This window comes from Cryptosporidium ryanae (genome assembly GCF_009792415.1).
Source record: "Cryptosporidium ryanae isolate 45019 chromosome Unknown contig_25, whole genome shotgun sequence".
NCBI classification, from domain to species: domain Eukaryota; phylum Apicomplexa; class Conoidasida; order Eucoccidiorida; family Cryptosporidiidae; genus Cryptosporidium; species Cryptosporidium ryanae.
Window position 1 is genome coordinate 153,868 of NW_027125541.1, and position 18,434 is coordinate 172,301.

The 18,434-nt window shown below is 26.3% G+C and overlaps 9 protein-coding genes across 9 annotated transcripts; 5 read left to right on the plus strand and 4 right to left on the minus strand.

Moving 5' to 3' along the window:
• Positions 1-286: 286 nt before the first annotated feature.
• On the minus strand, positions 287-2,719 carry FG386_001538 (uncharacterized protein; the record flags this gene model as incomplete). The annotated part of the gene is made up of 1 exon (XM_067340931.1): positions 287-2,719. One exon carries the CDS (start codon positions 2,717-2,719, stop codon positions 287-289), a length of 2,433 nt encoding a protein of 810 aa, XP_067197279.1.
• A 259-nt stretch (positions 2,720-2,978) lies between these two features.
• FG386_001539 (uncharacterized protein) lies at positions 2,979-4,281 on the plus strand (the record flags this gene model as incomplete). Its single annotated transcript, XM_067340932.1, has 2 exons — positions 2,979-3,831; positions 3,890-4,281. The coding sequence occupies 2 exons, from the start codon at positions 2,979-2,981 to the stop codon at positions 4,279-4,281; spliced, it is 1,245 nt and encodes a 414-aa protein (XP_067197280.1).
• Positions 4,282-4,694: 413 nt separating this feature from the next.
• On the plus strand, positions 4,695-5,243 carry FG386_001540 (uncharacterized protein; the record flags this gene model as incomplete). Its single annotated transcript, XM_067340933.1, has 1 exon — positions 4,695-5,243. One exon carries the CDS (start codon positions 4,695-4,697, stop codon positions 5,241-5,243), a length of 549 nt encoding a protein of 182 aa, XP_067197281.1.
• Positions 5,244-6,178: 935 nt separating this feature from the next.
• Positions 6,179-8,977, plus strand: FG386_001541 (uncharacterized protein; the record flags this gene model as incomplete). Its single annotated transcript, XM_067340934.1, has 3 exons — positions 6,179-6,344; positions 6,432-7,265; positions 7,392-8,977. 3 exons carry the CDS (start codon positions 6,179-6,181, stop codon positions 8,975-8,977), a joined length of 2,586 nt encoding a protein of 861 aa, XP_067197282.1.
• A 244-nt stretch (positions 8,978-9,221) lies between these two features.
• On the minus strand, positions 9,222-9,533 carry FG386_001542 (uncharacterized protein; the record flags this gene model as incomplete). Its single annotated transcript, XM_067340935.1, has 1 exon — positions 9,222-9,533. The coding sequence occupies one exon, from the start codon at positions 9,531-9,533 to the stop codon at positions 9,222-9,224; it is 312 nt and encodes a 103-aa protein (XP_067197283.1).
• Positions 9,534-10,018: 485 nt separating this feature from the next.
• Positions 10,019-10,558, minus strand: FG386_001543 (uncharacterized protein; the record flags this gene model as incomplete). Its single annotated transcript, XM_067340936.1, has 1 exon — positions 10,019-10,558. The coding sequence occupies one exon, from the start codon at positions 10,556-10,558 to the stop codon at positions 10,019-10,021; it is 540 nt and encodes a 179-aa protein (XP_067197284.1).
• A 695-nt stretch (positions 10,559-11,253) lies between these two features.
• Positions 11,254-13,002, minus strand: FG386_001544 (uncharacterized protein; the record flags this gene model as incomplete). Its single annotated transcript, XM_067340937.1, has 1 exon — positions 11,254-13,002. One exon carries the CDS (start codon positions 13,000-13,002, stop codon positions 11,254-11,256), a length of 1,749 nt encoding a protein of 582 aa, XP_067197285.1.
• Positions 13,003-13,480: 478 nt separating this feature from the next.
• On the plus strand, positions 13,481-14,465 carry FG386_001545 (proteasome regulatory subunit Rpn12 family; the record flags this gene model as incomplete). The annotated part of the gene is made up of 3 exons (XM_067340938.1): positions 13,481-13,528; positions 13,598-13,849; positions 13,923-14,465. The coding sequence occupies 3 exons, from the start codon at positions 13,481-13,483 to the stop codon at positions 14,463-14,465; spliced, it is 843 nt and encodes a 280-aa protein (XP_067197286.1).
• A 599-nt stretch (positions 14,466-15,064) lies between these two features.
• On the plus strand, positions 15,065-18,217 carry FG386_001546 (uncharacterized protein; the record flags this gene model as incomplete). Its single annotated transcript, XM_067340939.1, has 1 exon — positions 15,065-18,217. The coding sequence occupies one exon, from the start codon at positions 15,065-15,067 to the stop codon at positions 18,215-18,217; it is 3,153 nt and encodes a 1,050-aa protein (XP_067197287.1).
• Positions 18,218-18,434: the final 217 nt, after the last annotated feature.

Consider the following 18,434-nt stretch of genomic DNA (forward strand, 5'->3'; position numbering starts at 1 on the left):
TTTAATATCATCATTATTGGCTTATTCCTAGATTGAACACTATTTGGTATACTTTGCTTTTTACTCATTGATTCTAAAATAAAATAAACCGAGTTAATGAATAAATTATATTATAAGAAATTGATATTGACTCGAAAAAATAAATAGTAATACAGTTATTAAATAATAAGTTTTTTGTACTTGAAAATTAAAATGAATTGAATTAAAGTATTATTCAATCCTATCAGAATTTTCAAGCTTATTAAATTAAACAATTTGGCATTAGACTCAACAACCTTTTACATAGTCACCAATAACTAATTATTCTGTAGTTATCAGCCGGCTTTGCATGCCATTTATATAGAATCTCTGACCACATATTTATAATACTACTTATTTTTTTCAATATCAAGATTAATATTAACATGAATGTTAACTTACCTTTTATTCTTTTTTCTTTGAAAGTCTCTCTATTTTCTCTTCCTTTCATAATTGATTGAATTCTCTGCTGTTTATTTTTTCTTTTCCTATAGAAATTTTGTGTTATTTCCTTTTTTATATCCCTACACAAATCGTCCAATTCAGATCCATCTTCCTCATTCTCTTCATCTTCATCTAACTCCTCTCTATCGTCATCCTCGTACTCATTAATTTCATTTTCAATATCGGAAATGGAATTTTCATTTAAAGATAAATCTTGTTTAGCATCACTCTTTATACCAAGAGCCTTTGTTGCCTCTAGTCTTGTTCTGAGTTTCTTAATCAATTTGAACTCGTCTTGATCAAGTATTTTGTCTAGTGCTATGTTATTATTTGTATCACCACTATTTAAAGTGAATTCTGTATTTTCATTATCACTTCCTTCTTCATACTCTGATTCATCTTCATCTATTTCCTCAAAATTCTCTGAATCAAATTCAACTTGATTGACCTCCTGTTCATCCTCTGATTCTGTTTTATATTCATCAAATTCACCATCTTTAAAGTAGTACTCTTCTTCATTTTTATTTTCTGTTTTATCTAATTTATTGAAATTTTTGTCTTTCTCTGATTTTAATTTATTATATTTCATCAGTAAATCCGTACCTGATACTGTATTTTCGATTTTTTTATAACCATAAATAGCTGAATTCTCATTGTAATTTCCATCTCTAATATTCAACGCGGATTCTTTATTCAACAAAGAACGATGTAATAAGTTTGGCATTATATCTCTGTATAAGTTAATCAAACTTTTTGCTGCTATTGACACACCTTTGTTATTAATATTCCTAAAATTAGATAAGTCCATTAACTTATCTTGATCTAACACTGTAGGAATTCTGTAACATATCTCTCTAATCGTGTTTAAACCTATAACAATTAGTTCCGGTCTATTGCACTCATTCACAAAATTATCCATCAATATTTTAATTATAGGTGAAAGTTCTTGTGGTGGTACAAGGTCATGACACGCCTGAGCCAAATATGCTAATATGTTCGTTACATTTTTGTTATTTGGAGACAAGTAACGTCCTAAAAATGAGTAATAATTTACCAATATTAGTTTATGACGCTCTATTAACCTCGATATTAAACCAATTATCAGTTGACGAATCTCGAATGGATCAACATGACGTGTTACTCTTTGAAATAGTTCTTCTGCAAATTCTTGAGGATCATTTATTAAATCAATACATTGATTACTTTTAATCATAGCATTGCTTTCGCTTTTTTTTGAATCCTTCTTTTCTATTTTTTTTAATATTCTTCTTGCTTTTTCTAATTTTTTTTTGCGACTATTTATACTTATTCCTAACAGTGCTGATTTCATTGCTCTCTTAGCCTCATTTTCAAGTTCTTTTTTCTCTTCATCATCACTCATAGAGTTTTCTATATCTTCCATGTCCCATCTTTTACCAAGCAAAAAATTCACCGATATAGATACTGCTTTTGACGTATTTTGTTTAGTACAGCAACTTGCTATTATATTTACTGTTTGAGCGTTATTCCATATGTTTTGTCTATAAACCTCAATAAATATAGTCAGAGCCCTAATGTTATCTTTGCTGTCATTTATTCTCTCCCTCAAAAATGAAATTATTGTCGTATTAAACTTTTTTAAATCATACCCAGCAGATATATTATATTTTCTTAATTCAAATTCACTCAGAGGTTTATTTGAATTATTTTTTTTGCTACCGGAGTTTAATAGACTATAATTATTGGAAAGTGATGTTGGAAATGAAGTACTCAACTGTTTACTTTTAAGTGACGATTTAAATTTTTTTCTCGAGTTAGACTTTTTTTTTCTATTTGCATCTACTATACTTGTAACAATATGCTTCAAAATTTTTGATCTTAGGTTTTTGTCAGGCAATCTCATCAAATCAAACCACAAAGGAAGCAGATATATTATATCTATAATCTTCTGATTCGATAATAATGTCAATGATGTAACCATTGTAACTCGCATTTCAGATGTCATTATTGTTGCATTGTTCTTTAATTCATAGACCAACTTCTCTATGAAATTGTTGCATACTCCATATCTTGAGTAATATGGAGATGTCTGAGCTATAAAAATCATCAATTGAAATATATCTTTTGGTATATTTTGAGTGTTTAGTCTAAAAATATCTAGTGTTGAATAAAAATGCTGTAGTTGTAATTCAAAGTCAGATAAATATGCACCAGGATCCCTCTTTATCCTATCCTGTAGTTGAGGTAGGGAATATACCTCCACCGCATTATCAAACATCCTTTATTTTCATAAATAATTATAATTTCAGCGTTTTAATTTCTAAAATTTAACAGACTCGGTACCTGTTTCCACTTATTGTCAGAAATAACACGCCCGCCTTCGGTTAACTGAACACTGCCGAATATTGTAAAGATGACATAAAATGACATGAAATAAGCGCTAAATAAAAATAATTATGTTTCATGATGACTTTAAAAGTATATAATAAGAAGATAAAATAGCAAATCAATTGTATTAACTTGTGAATTTTATTCAAATGCCCAATGATGTATTACTCGGATACCTTGAGGATCCAAAAAATAAAATATTGTTAACTTCAACATTTTTTCCATCAAAATTCGGAGGTAAACCAGCTTGGTTGGATCCTAAGTATCTTCCTTCACAAAATGATTTGCAATGCAGCAGTTGTGGTTTTAGACTGAGGTTTCTTTTACAAATATATGCGCCTCTTGATGATAGAGATGATCTATTCCATAGAACTTTATTTGTCTTTATTTGCATAAATTGTAGTCAAAGTGCACAAGTTTATAGATGTCAATTACCAAGGAAAAATGATTATTATGATTTTAATCCAGTAGAAATGAATTTGACAAACAAATTTTTTGATGAGAGATTAAGGGAGCTTGAACTTAATTTAAACGATTCTAATCACAAAATATTGTTGACTGTTTTATGCGATATATGTGGAATGCCGTTAACGCAAGAAAATACTCATTGTCATGAGAGTTGTAAGCATATTAATTCTAATGAAAACGAATTAGTTTTCCCTGAATACAATCTTGAGATTGATATATGTTCAACTGATGAAGAAAAAGAAGATGACTACGATCAAGAGGATGAAGATGACGGTGAAAACGAACAAAAACAAGAGATTAATGTTGACAAATGTATTGGTTTAGAAAGCGAAAATAATATTGATATTGAGAGTCCTAACAAAAAATCATTTGAAAAAAATGAGTCTGCGAAAATAAGTAGTGAACTCAGTTACAATGAGAGACATAAAGATGAAAGCAGTCAATTCGAAAAGATAGATACTGGCAATATAAATCCAAGCTCTAAAGAATACAGTCTTTTAAAAAACTACGAAAAAAAATTAAGAGAAGATATAGGTAAGTTTGATTTAATATGTAAGATTCACATATATACAGTATAAATAACTTATTTTAGATAATGTGTTGGATGACTCGGAAATGAAGGCTTTTAAAGAAATATCGGCAGTCTCTAGTGAAAATAAAGATGCGGAATTCGATAAGTTTTTGTCAATGTCACTTAAGTACAAAGGACACGTAGTTAGATATTGCTACAATGGAAATCCATTGTGGATTTCTGAGAGATATAAATTGTCTGGATTGCCACCTAAATGCCAAAATTGCAATGGAGAACGCGTATTTGAGTTCCAAGTGCAACCTGAGACAATAGTGTTGGGGAAGATTCAGAATAATGCAGTTAATTTCGGTATATTAGCTATATATACGTGTTCTAATAACTGTAAACCAAATAACTTCAGTAATAGCCACTATATTCAAGAATTTATTTATGTGCAAAACAATCCATATTGATTAATAGAAAAAATTAGGCGCCTTCTATGACCGGCAAAGCTGTGTTCGATTTATAGTAATATAATTAACAATAATAAAAAATATATTACACTGTTTTTATTTTTATATAAAAGTTTTCATACGTATAATAAGTAAATTGGTTTTATGTAAACTGGTCTCAATAGAGGGGTGAACATATTAATTTAAAGTGAAAATAGAAATATTAGTTTCAGAACTCTAATCAGTAATAATATTCCAATTTAACTGTAAATACTCTACATTTATCAATATTAGTATAAACTCGTTCTTAAGTTTATTAGCAATAGAAATAAATAGCAATATATAGGTATTTATACCTATATATATATATATATATATATGTATGTTTATACATACCTAGGTTGAGTAACATAGTAGATATATAATTAGGAAATATGGGATTAGCACTTTCTAGAATATGGAACAGACTTTTTGGGAAAAGGGAGATGAGAATCCTTATGGTTGGTTTGGATGCGGCAGGAAAAACGACGATATTATATAAACTTAAATTGGGCGAAGTCGTTACTACAATTCCAACTATAGGATTTAATGTAGAAACAGTAGAGTATAAAAATATATCATTTACTGTTTGGGATGTTGGTGGTCAAGACAAAATAAGACCTTTATGGAGGCATTATTATACGAATACAGATGGCATCATATTTGTAATTGATAGCAACGATAGAGAACGTATCAACGATTCTAGAGATGAATTAATGAGAATGTTAAATGAAGATGAATTGAGGGATGCAACGTTATTAGTCCTGGCTAATAAACAAGATCTTCCAAATGCAATGAGTGTTACGGAGGTTACGGAAAAACTTCAATTAAGTTCCTTAAGACATAGAAGTTGGTTTATTCAGTCCACTTGTGCTACTGCTGGAGACGGCTTATATGAAGGTTTAGATTGGCTCTCAAGGAATCTTGAGAAGAATGTCTCTTAATAATATAATATTTATTATTTTAGCTTTTAAAACAGAAATATATTTTCTTATCTCTTAATTCTTTTAATTTTTTTTCTTACTTTCAGAAGATGAGTCTTAGTTTAAATATTCAGGGTTGAATTTCAAAGTAGTAATCCATCACTACGTGTCTCACAGTATGGAAATTATAGATTAAATTTAGGAGCGAGAGGCAGTTACTTTCATGAAGAATTTTTAAGTTATATGTGAAATAAATGATTCCGGTTTGTTTTTTTGTTCTAGACAGTCAATAGCTATGCTGATATGCGATTTACAAGTGTCAAAGTTATAAGGTGATTTGTACAAGGAAAAGACAAGTGTTTGGAGAAATTAATGTTAATAAACAGTAATATGATTAATCTATTTTAAATTGGTTTATGATTGCATTCTTTTTTTACTTTAATTTCTAATTTAATATATTTAACCTTAATAATAATTATTAAAATATTAAGTTGTGGGGAACACAGTGTTTGGCGGTAAAGTACTTAAATTGTATAACTTTACATTTTGTCCAATTAGACTGTGGAATAAAATTAACTTTTTTTTTTTTTTTTTTTAATTATTCTTCTCTAAATATTATTTTAAATGATAATTTATGTTGGATATATCTGAAAAGTAGTAATATGTGTTGACAAGTATAAGTTGAGTATTAATATTGTGTGTAAATTTATATTAGAAGTTATTTTAAAATAAACAGCCGTTTCTCATTTTCTTCAATTAAATTTCAATAACAATAAATACTATTATTATTCTGACTTATAAAAAAATAAAGCATTTAATAAAATAAATAATAATCAATTGTAAATTTTAGTTTTTTAGTTGTATTTTTCAAATAAAAAAAGGTGTTAAGTTATAGTATAAATAGTAATACATAAGAAAAATAGTCTTTTAATGGATTTCGTCAAAAATATATAAATATGGATTCGCTAATCCCAATAGTGAATGAACTGCAGGAAATATTGTGTACAATGAGAGAAGGTTCTTATCCAAAAAAAGCAGGTGATATTCCTGTAGACCTTCCAGAGATAGCAGTTGTTGGGTCTCAATCAGTTGGAAAATCATCTCTTTTAGATTACATAATAGGTAAGTATTATGAGTATAACTTTGAATATTGAATATTATTTCTATTTGTTATTAAATTTTTTTATTTATATTTATTAAATTAAATAGGCCGTCGCATATTACCTAGAGGACATGGAATAGTAACAAGGAGACCACTTATACTTCAATTGCAACAAATATATGATAATAACAAAGAAGACTACGCCGAGTTTGGTCACAAAAAGGGAATAAAATTTACAGACTTTGAGAAAGTAAGAGAAGAAATACAAATAGAAACTAATAGACTTGTGGGTGATAACAAAAAGGTATCGGATAATCCTATTTTACTAAGAGTACATTCAAAGAGAACAATAAATTTAACATTGGTTGATCTTCCAGGATTAACAAAAGTACCTGTAGAAGATCAGCCGTCAGATATTGATTTACAAATAAGAAAGATAGTCTTATCATATATAAAGAGACCAAGTTGTTTAATTTTAGCAATTACAGCTGCAAATACAGATATAGCAAATTCAGATAGTTTAAAAATAGCGAGGGAGGTTGATCCTGAAGGTAAAAGAACTATAGGTGTTTTAAGTAAATTAGATACAGTGGAAAACTATACAAGTATAGTTCAAATATTGGATAATAAATTATATCCATTATCAAAAGGTCATATTGCAGTAATGTGTAGGGATTTAAAACAAAGAAACAGTGAAATAAAATCATTGAGAGCATCTTTAAATGAAGAAAAGAGTTTTTTTGAAAATAACATTAATTTAAAGTCTGTAATAAATAAATGTGGCACATATAATCTTATGAAAATACTTCAAAAAGAATTACTTGATCATATAACTATGTTGCTACCTCATATTAGAAATCAAGCAAAAGAAATAATTGAATTTAAGAAAGAGGAACTGACAAGTTACGGTGATTTTTCTCCTTTTATTTTTGATAACTACGGTAAGTTAAACTTAATAATTAATATTTATCTTTGTTTCAATTAATTTTTTAATATTAAATCAAAATAATTCTTAAATTTATGAACTTTTTTTATTTAAATCTCATTATGAATCATTGAAATAATAGACGAAATAAATGCAATGTGTATGCTAAAATTAGATAGCAATAATAATGATGCAATGAATAAAGGAGCGCTGATACTTGATTGTTTTTCTAAATTTTCAAGAAAATTCCAGGATATGATAGAAGGAAAGGCTTCCTATAAATCAGGTATAATGAGATTGTCTGGTGGAGCTAGAATTAATTATGTGTTTCATAGTTGGTTTGGAAATACTTTATTTAAATTTAACCCTTTGGATGGTTTGACAGATGATGAGATAATAACAGCAATAAAAAATTCAACAGGAACAAGATCATCTTTATTTGTCTCTGAAGGTGCATTTGAAATACTTTCAAGAATACAGATAAAAAAATTATTAAAACCTTCCTTGAGTTGTGTTGAACAAGTTTATAATGAACTTAAAACACTTTTATATCAATGTACATTACCAGAATTAATTAGATACGAAAACTTGAAAAATAATATAATTAAAGTTATAGATAATGTATTACAAGAATCTTTAGGTCCAACAAAAAAGGCAATTATAGATCTCATTAACATTGAATTATCTTATATTAATACAAATCATCCTGATTTTATCGGTGGAGCTTCTTCTTTAACAAATATATTTGAGAATGATGTTATTACACCTAAAAGTTTTAGGAATAACAAATCATTTAACAATAAGATATCCAATAGTAATCAAGAAATGTTTGAAAATCAAGAGGATAGTTTGGAAAATAGTGATAATCAAAGGCTTTTAAATAAAAAAGTTGATAATAAAATATTATTAAACGACTTCTTTAAGGCAAAGAATGAAAAAATGATGATTAAGTCAACAAATACAAATGGTGATAATAACAATATAAGTAATAATTCATGTCATTTAACTGGTAATTATATATCCAAAAGTCAATATGTTTCAAATGTAATTGAACATAAGGAAAATGAAATTCAATCTGCTTCAAATAGTAAAACTGAAAGTTTTGAATACTGCTCAAATGATAAAATTATTGGAATGGAAAACAATAAGAATTATTTAAGAAGTGGTTTATTTGATACAATAACAAGAGCATTTAAAAATTCTAGTGGAGGTGGAGTTAATGAGAATTTTAATTTACAAGGTGAAAATAAGAACATAATTAACCCAATAAATATTTCATTAAAAACTGTACCTAATAGCGTTAAGTGTCATGATGTTAATATTGGTATTATTAAAGATAATATAATTCTAAAAAATAATGCAATTGATTGTAATGTCAACTTATCACTTCCTACAGTTCCGGATATAATTACAACTTCAGATGGTCCGACCGAAAGAGAAAGAGTTGAGTCTGAAGTAATTAAGTTTTTCATTGTTTCCTATTTCAACATTGTTAAAAAGAATATTGCAGATTCAGTACCAAAGACTATCATGTATTTCATGGTAAACGCAGTTAAAGACAAAATTCAAAGAGAATTAATAACAAAATTATACAAAGAAGAAATGTTTGATAATCTTCTTTTAGAAAATCAAGAAATAGTAGAAAAGAGAAAAAATTGTTGTAAATATATTGAGAATATTGAGAATATTACATGCAGACTTGAAAATCTCATTTCAAACTTTAAATAATATAATATATACTTGTTTTGTATTATATAAAATTAAATAAAAAAATCTTGTATTAATTAATTTTTGTTTTTTTCAGAATCTATAAACTCTAACATGTCTTTGCAATACAAATTAATTTGCTCTAAATTCATAGACCTAACCTTCTCATTATGTAAATTTCTAAATCTTTCAATAAATCTGTTTTGAAAAAAAAATTTAAAATTAGATAATATTGATATAAAAACCAAAATGTAATGCCTCAAACTTACTGCAATAGTGGAAAACTTGTGTTTTGAGATTCTTCCTCCAGTAAACATTCAAGTAGAGGATAAAAATTTTCACCTTCCTCTAAATATTCCTTAATTGTATAATTATCAATGTCAAACTTAATCTCTGGCTCATTTATTAAATTGTCATTTTTATAGTAAATTTCCCCTAGATCATCCAATTCTTTTATATCCCTCATGTTTTTTATATCTCTAATCCTTTTTCGAAGTCTTATTTTTATTGGATCCTCATTTTCAAGTATACTTTCATTCGTTTTATTGATGTTTAAAGCAGATTCTCCGTTAGCCATTCTTCAATATTCTTTAAAGTTTATCCTATTTTATTGAAAATAAAATTTACTCTAATGATACATTAACCCAGATTTATTATTCTCAAGATGCAATTTGTGCCAGGCGCCAATGTTTCATTCTTCATTATAATTATCTAGTTTTTGTTATGATAAATTTATATGTTTGTCTTGCTAAGCCACAAATAGTGGTAGAATGTTTGTTTTCATTCGAAATTAAATTAGGTTTAAATGGAAAATTTAAACACACACTAAAAAGATAAAGATTAAATAAGAATAACAGCATTGAATTTTGTGAATAATAAACTAACTACATTTTAAATAAGTATCCTCTAAAGTTAGTTGAGAATTAGTGTGATTTAATTTTCTAAATATTGAAAAGTTATTAAAAACAAACATTTGTTGGATTGAAAATTATTTATCTCTTCAGTTGCAATTTTATAATCTAACTTCTTTATTTTTGTTTATAAATATTTCTTATAATTTCACTAGTCATTTATTACAGGTACATTTAAAGAATTTAATATACTGTGTATCTTTTTATTGACAGATTGGCAAGTAATAATTCTTTTTGGTACATTCAAATATTTGGAACAGGATTCCAAAACTTCAGAAACTGTTGTTTTTCCATTAATCATTATACTTTCAAGGAATGTTGGATCGCTTTTTATTGAGCTAATAACAACATCTGCAGTGATTGTATCTTCATTTATTATGTCTCTATAATTCATTGACAAATTTTTTATTTTGTTTTTTTTGTTATTAGTTTTATTTTTATTTGAGTTGTTGGTCTCATTATTGTCACTTATATTAGAAGTATCATAATTTAAATCAGTTAAATCACCTTTAAGAAGATATTTTCTTATTTTTTCAAGCATCATTATTTGTTGATTAATTGATGAACTTTGTGATGATTTTAACCCACACGCTTTTAGTATACTTTTGAGATCTTCATGAGAAATTTCATGAAAATTAACTCTGAAAAATGATCCATTTAACAGATGCAAATCTTTAGTTTCCACATACATTGTTACTATTAATACTGTTGGGCAATATAGTACAATTTCAGCTAATTATTATTATTATTATTATTACTATTCAAATATATATATATCGTTGCAACAGCACTTACTATTTAAACTATTGTTATACATGGTTCGTTAGACAATACAAAAATGGGAAAAGAATCAGAAGAAGAATATGATAGCTAATAATCCATGTTTTCACTGAAATATTTTAGGTATAAAGATTTAAAATATTTACAGGCAAATAGTAAACGACAATTTAATTAGTGTATGATTTTTTTGGCGCTCGAGTGGTGTGAGCTCTAATTCGAAATTCAGTGGAGAAATAAACAGAGATAACATGGAGCAAATTTAAAAGGCAAACAACCATATAAATATTTATAAATAACCAAATATAACTACCTTTATTTTTCCTGTTTAATTTAATATGTGAAACAATTTTAAAACTGTGTATCGAAAACGACAACTTTGTTGTATATTTAATTAAAATTAAATAGGATTTTTAACAGCATTAAATGAGAGTAATAAATAAATTCGTTTCTTTATTAATAATTGGATAACTGTGTGAATTGAGGAGGTTAACAATGATAATAAATAAAAAAGATTCAAATTTTTTATAACTCCAAAAAAAATCTCAGAATAATAATAAATACCAGCACAACATAAACCAAAATATAAATATATAATAAAAAACAATTTTAGTTTGAAGAAGAGTCATTTTGAATCTCAATCTTTAGTTTTTTGTTTTCGTCTTTTAATCTTTCTATAATATCTTGCATTTCTTCTAATATACGTTTTTTTTCATCCTTAAGTTCTTTGATCTGTTTATTTTTTTCTTCACAAATATTATTTACTCTAAGCTCCCAATCATTTAATTTAGCATTTAAGTGTAATATTGTTTTTTCAAGTTGTTTATTTTGATTTTCCAAATTAAAATTAGCCTCCTTAAGTTCAGATATTATTGAACCTGTTTCTATTTTTTCACTCAGTTCTTTGGATTTAACTTCAGTCAAGTGTTTTTTTGCTTTTTCATATAAAACCATTCTCTCTTCTGCTATTAACTTCCAGTCAATATTATTATCACATGTATCTGGAGAATTATCATTTTTTTCATCATTATCGCTTCCCACTGAATCTTTTGAAAATTCATTATCACCATTCTTTTCGTTTACCTTTATTTTAGTAAGCGACTTTTCAGCTTTGGAGTATATAGAATTGGTTTTTTTAACCTCTTCATACCTAAGTTTTTTATATTTAATAGTACAGTGAAAACAAAATAACCTCCCGTCTACTTTTTTTTTTGATTCTTCACCTTTATCAAATGCACATGTCCTTCTGCACATATCACAAGGTAAAGGTTCACCATATGTTTCTCTAGAAGACGTACATCTATCACAAAGAAAATTGCTCGACCAGGCCGACCAACAATCACAAAAATGGCATCTTATTGGATCTGTATTGTATTTACAATAATTTCTACAACACTCTATACACATTACCTTTCCAAAAACTTTTGTTGCCTTCTTCAATATTCTATATTGTAAAAATTCTATTTTGCAATATACACATTCTTTTTTAGATGATCTAGAAGATCCACGTCCAGAAGAGGATAAGTTTTTATAACAATTATTGCACAGTGGTGTTATTTTGTCCCTCCATTTGCCCTTTTGACATTCATAACACAATTTTTTATCATTCAAAACATCTATTCTCGCCCAAATAGAACCATCACCCGTAATATGAAATACTGATACATAAGAGTTATTACCTGTTTCTCTTTTTGTAGTTTGTGAAGAAACTCTTACTCCTGTTTCAACTTGTTTTTCAGTTAACTCTGTGATCTTTATGTCATTTGACGCATTTGTAACATTATTTGCGTTTGAATTAAGTTCTAAACCATTGTTATTATCGTAATTGCAAGTATTTGAATTACTATTTTGTTGTAATTTTCGATTATTATTAGATCTATCCCATTTATTGCTTCCATTTGAAAATTTGGATACTCTTTGGCTTCCGATAGGACCTCCACCTGTATATTCTCCATGAACAAATTTTTGATCACTATATTGATATCCATATACATATGGTTGTTGATTCAAAAATCCTGGATGGTCTTTTCTATAATATGCTTCTTGCCCATGTCTTCCATTATCTGAACTAAAATTATTATAATTACCATTACTATTACCATATTGATTTGAGTAAAAATTTTGTGGATATCCAGAACTACCATTATAATGATGCGTAAATCCATAGTGGTGGTTATTATTGTAGACGTTGCCATATCCAGATCCTATTCCAGTTCCACTATTACCTTCTCTTAATTCAGCTCCTCTTAAGTTCCTATAATTAAAACTTCCATAATTACTGCCTTCAGCTGGTACTCCATATGGTGTTATTCTCTGGAATGAATGGTGATCTTTATAAGGTACCTGATCCTTAGACATTGTTGTTTGTGTTTGTAAATGATTTAAATATGTAAAGATATTTTAAGGATAAATTCTAAGAACAACTCACTATTTCAGCTGTATATAGATGAGTAATATTAATTATAAAACTAATTTTTTGTTTCTTTTTTGTTTGCTACTATTATCCTTCACTATTTTTTTCTAAACATTTTATTTTAAATAAACTCACAAAAGGCGCCATAACTGGCGGCTTCTTATTTGTAGAATAGTTTATTCTAAATTATTTAAAATTTTATTCAAGCGATTTATTTAATTTTTTCACAGTTTAAACATTTAACAATCAACCAACAGCTCTTTTTCTTCATTTGATTTGTTTGTATTTAAATATAATTAATATATACATACGACTATAGGAGTCCTATAATTTATAGATTTTCTCTTGTTTGTATATATATATATATATGAACAATCATTATTATTCGGAAGAATTTATTTATTATTGGTGTAATAAATAAAAATGGTAAAATCAGTAGAAACAGATAAAATACTGGATTTATTGCAACAGGTAAGTGTGTGGGGTATGATTTAAATTAGAGAATCGTTGAATAACTAATGTTGTCTTTAATATTATTAGGCAAAGACAGAGTTTAAGAAGATTCCGAATTGCAATATGAGTAATATAGGGAATTTGATTAAAGAAATGAAAATTATGTTAACTGAATTTCCAAGTATGAGTTTGAATTCTAAAGAGTATGACATTACAGAATTAATAATTGCCAGAGATGTCCTTGAATTGTCAGTATTAATGTGTGCTGTTAATGAGGACTATTCCGGATTTGAGAGGGATTTTTTAAATTTACAAAGGCTATATATTGATTTCTATGAGGTGAGTTTAAACTTACTATTTTTTTTTGAATTGTTTTTCATAAGTATACCAATATATCTTTTTGTTTATTTAGATAATTCCTACGTCAGAAAACCAGAATATGATCAGAGGTTTACACTTACTATTTCTTCTATGCAATGATAGAATAGGAGATTTTCATTTATCATTGGAGAATATACCTATTATTGATCGCGAAGATATCTTAATTTCAAGCGTTAGGGATATTGAACATCACTTAATGGATGGAAATTATAATAAGATTATGCAGTTGCAAAACAATTTACCAAGCCCATACTATAAATCATTTTATAAGCATTTAACCAATACATGCAGGGAAAAAGTAGCAAAGTGTATTGAGTGTAGCTTTGACAGGATTAGTATTAACAAACTTAAAGATATGATGAAATTTTCAAGCAATGAAGAATTAATTTCATTCATTAATAGAATATCACAAAAATCGGCTTCTCCTGTTGATGAAAATATTAGTTCAAAAATACAATGGAAACTCATCGATAATGTTGTCTATTTTGAAAGGGAGGTAAAACGAAACACTACTAATCTTGATCTTATAAGTAATTCATTGGGATATGCCCTTGAATTTGAAAGAATTGTGTAATCTTATAAAATGTTTTTAAATGTGAGAGGTTAATACCTAGTTTAATATTGTTTAATATTAAATGGGATATATAGATTATAACACTGAATGTGAATATAGATATAATTTTATGTTTATTTCATTAATAATATAATTTCAGTCTATCTTATATCGTATTCATTTTTAATTCGAAATCTACTAACGGACCTTATTTACTCTTGAGTATTGAGCCAATAAAGTACTTTAGCGCGCGTGGCGCGTTTCTATTTACAGATTATGTGAATTTTAGAGATTATAATAGGCGTGAATTTTCTGTGAATTCTAATTAAAATATCGATATAGAGTAGATTAAATTTAGTGTGTAATATTATTTTTAAGGAGCAATTTTGAATGAAACATATAATTCTTTTTTTTATTTTATGAATAGTTATATTTACAGGAAATACAACTGAAACTGGCGCGATAAGGATTAAATAAGGCATGTAAATATTAATAAAAAACCTGTCTCAATTTAAAGATTTCCATATAAATTTAACAATAAGTGAATGTATATAAGAATATTGATTTAAATGTAACACCTGAAACCGTATTTTTTAATGATAAATAATGATTAGTTTAACATGAGTAACAACATAAAGTATAATAAATTATCAATATTGCTATTATTTTGCCATTTTATAAATATTGTAATTACAGTTAAATCTGAAATTGAAAACAAAATTTATATTAAGAGCAGTAATATTTTTGAGGAAAAAAATGATTATTCTGCAAATGCAAAATATGACTCTAGTTCAGACGGAAATTTAAATTTTACCAATATAAGATTAGAGGATCACAACAATGTATCTGATAAAAATATTGATATTTATAAAGTAACAGAAGGAAACGATGTACTAGACAAGTTAACACACAGTGAATTAATTGACAGTGTAATAAATTCAACGATATCGCAAATACAGATATTTAAACTAGCCTTAACATTAAATAATGATACTGAATATAAAATATTGGAAAACAAATTCAATGATACTTATTTAAAATATAAGGAAGACGTGATGTTAGTATTAAATAAATTCGATCTGGATAAGAATAAATTATTTGACAATATAAATATAGAAACACAAAAAAAGCTATATACGTTAATTATGGGAAATAGTACGTTAAGCGAAAAAAAAAATAGAAAAAATTATGATAATATTGAAAATACTCCAATTAATTACATAAATGGTCTCGATTTAAATATATGGAATGAAATATTGGATTTCTTTGCGTCTATGTCAATATCACTATTAAATAACAATAAATCAATAAGAACTGATAAAGCAGGTATTTACGGTTATTTAAACAGAAAAAATATTATAGATATATCAAAACAGCTAGGAGATATGTTATTATTTGCATTTAAAACAACAGAAAAGTCTAATTGTGGTCAAATAGCCTGGAGCTTGGTATATGAAAATTGGAATATTGTAATAAATAACTACAATTTGATGGTAAAAAAGCAAATAAAAAATTATCAAAGTTCAACACTAATGTTATTAAATAAGAATTCAGGAAGAATAAAAGATTACAATTTAATAATTTCAAAATTCAGTTCATTAGAATTAAATATAAGGGGATTACTTGATTTATTGGTAAACGCAAGAAGCAACAATCTTAATTCATTAGTTACAGTTGAGGATGTTTACAATGATATAAAATCTCTAAAAGAGTATTCAATAGAGTTAAACAAAAAGCACAATGAATGGGTTGAAAATAATATTAGTTTAATGAAACCACTAGTTAGTTGGTTTGAAACAACAATAACTTTGCTATACAAGATCTGGTTGGATTTTTTAAAATCTGTTTTGTCTGCAAAGATTAGAAACATAGGAGATATATTAAAAACATTAAGAGACGATTTGGGGGGAGATATATTAAAAATGGAAGCTAGATTTGATAGTTCATTAAGCTATATTGAATTATCAATAAATTCATTGAATAATAAATTAATTTCTTTGAGAAATGACATCAACTCTGAGATGTTTTTAAATGCATTGAAGAAATTACGTAAACATTATAAGTACCTAAAGGTTGAATACAAAAAAATTATAGGTGAGGTAGTTAAAATCATTGTAAATGATTTTAAAACTAAAAGTGACGGGAGTTCTTCAAGAATGAGTATATATGACTGTTATGATAGTTTTTTGAGCCATATAAATGAAAATTTGAGCTTACTTTGGAATCCAGATTTGTTAAATCCATTTAGATTTGATAAAAAATCAGAGTCTCATTTATCTATTATAAATAATTTATTTAAAAATTTATCGTTATATTTAAACTCTGAGGTTATAAACATTTTTTCAAATTTAAATGATAATATAAACAAACTAAGGTACTTTAACAATATGTTATTCATTGAGTTTATTTTTCAAATGGACATACTGAACAGTGAATTTAATAAATTCCAAGTAACTGGTAGATATAATAAAGAAGTATTGAATATACTCTCAAATAGAGCATATATAAATAACTATATCCAAAAATGTAATATTTATATAAAAGATAAATATAAAAGTGAATTTAACACTGAAAATATTTATAATAATAATAATATATACAAAAAAAGCTCAATGTGGGAATTCGAAAAAATATTAATTTTAAATATTAATGAATTTAAAAATATAAATACTGATTATGTTTTAAATAACAAGGCAAGCAGTTTATTGGCGAATTATTACGATTATAGGGAAAACTTAGAAAGTAAAGAAACAAAAGGAGAAATCGATGTTATGGAATTCAATAATCATTATCTAGATGAAATGAGAAAAGTAAAGGATAAATTGATTATTTTGAGGAGTAAAATGGAGGACAAAATTAGAAGTGAATATTCCACCATAGATTCACTTTTCAAAGAGATAAACATTAAAAATAAGAACAAATTAGATGAACATATAAATGAAATAAGTAAAATGTTAGAAAATTTGCCAAATATTGACAAAGTTAAGGTTGAAAATATAATTTCGAGATCTAAAAAAATACTTGATGAATACGGTTACAATATTTCAGATAGATATGTGAATTACGACAGAAGGATAGACAAAAGTAGTCAAAATTCAACGATTAGTAAATATAAAATTGAATTAGAAAGGTTTAAAAAAAGCATAAATAAATACTCATCAATAATTAAAAAAATTACAAGTTATAATTTTGACGTAAAAGTTTTGAAGGAACATATTGATATGATAGAAAGGTATTTAGATCACTTAGAGGGACAAATAAACTTATATTGCAATAGAATAAATAAAGATAATGATAAAATATCAAGAAGTTTGTACATATTAAAATATATTGTCAAAAAAAAAAGACCAGATACACAGTGCGAAAGATTAATACTTGATTTCTCATCATCTAAAAGTGATACTTTAAATTTAATAAAAATTTCTAATGACATTGTAAATGAGTTTATATCAAATATTAATTTGTGTAAGGAAATTCAGGATACTACAAAAAATTATAAAGAAATAATTTATGGTTATCAAAGTGTAAAAGAGAGTATTAATAATTTGAAAAAAATTACATCAAGTAAAAGTTTTAATGAGGGGACATATATAATTGATAGAGATATGAAAAAGCTTTCTCAAAGATCTAAGTTAATATCGAAAGAATTACTATGCTATTTTAGTTCTTTATCTGATACAGACATAACTGTGTTCACAGAGAACATAAAAAGAACGATATTTAAACTTCAAAATACCATAGAAAAGGAAATAAAAGATAGTTTATACAACTAACATAGTATTAGATTTACTAAAATTTGTGAAAGTATTAATTTATTAATTAGAACAACAGCTTTAACGTCACAGTAGAAATAGGTAAACTAATATTAAGGTAATAAAGTATATTTATGTATTTATCCATCAGAAAGAAAATTAATAAAAATAAATATTATCTATCTAATGCATAATCGTATCTATTATTATATTTTATCCTTTTCAAATACAAATAAAA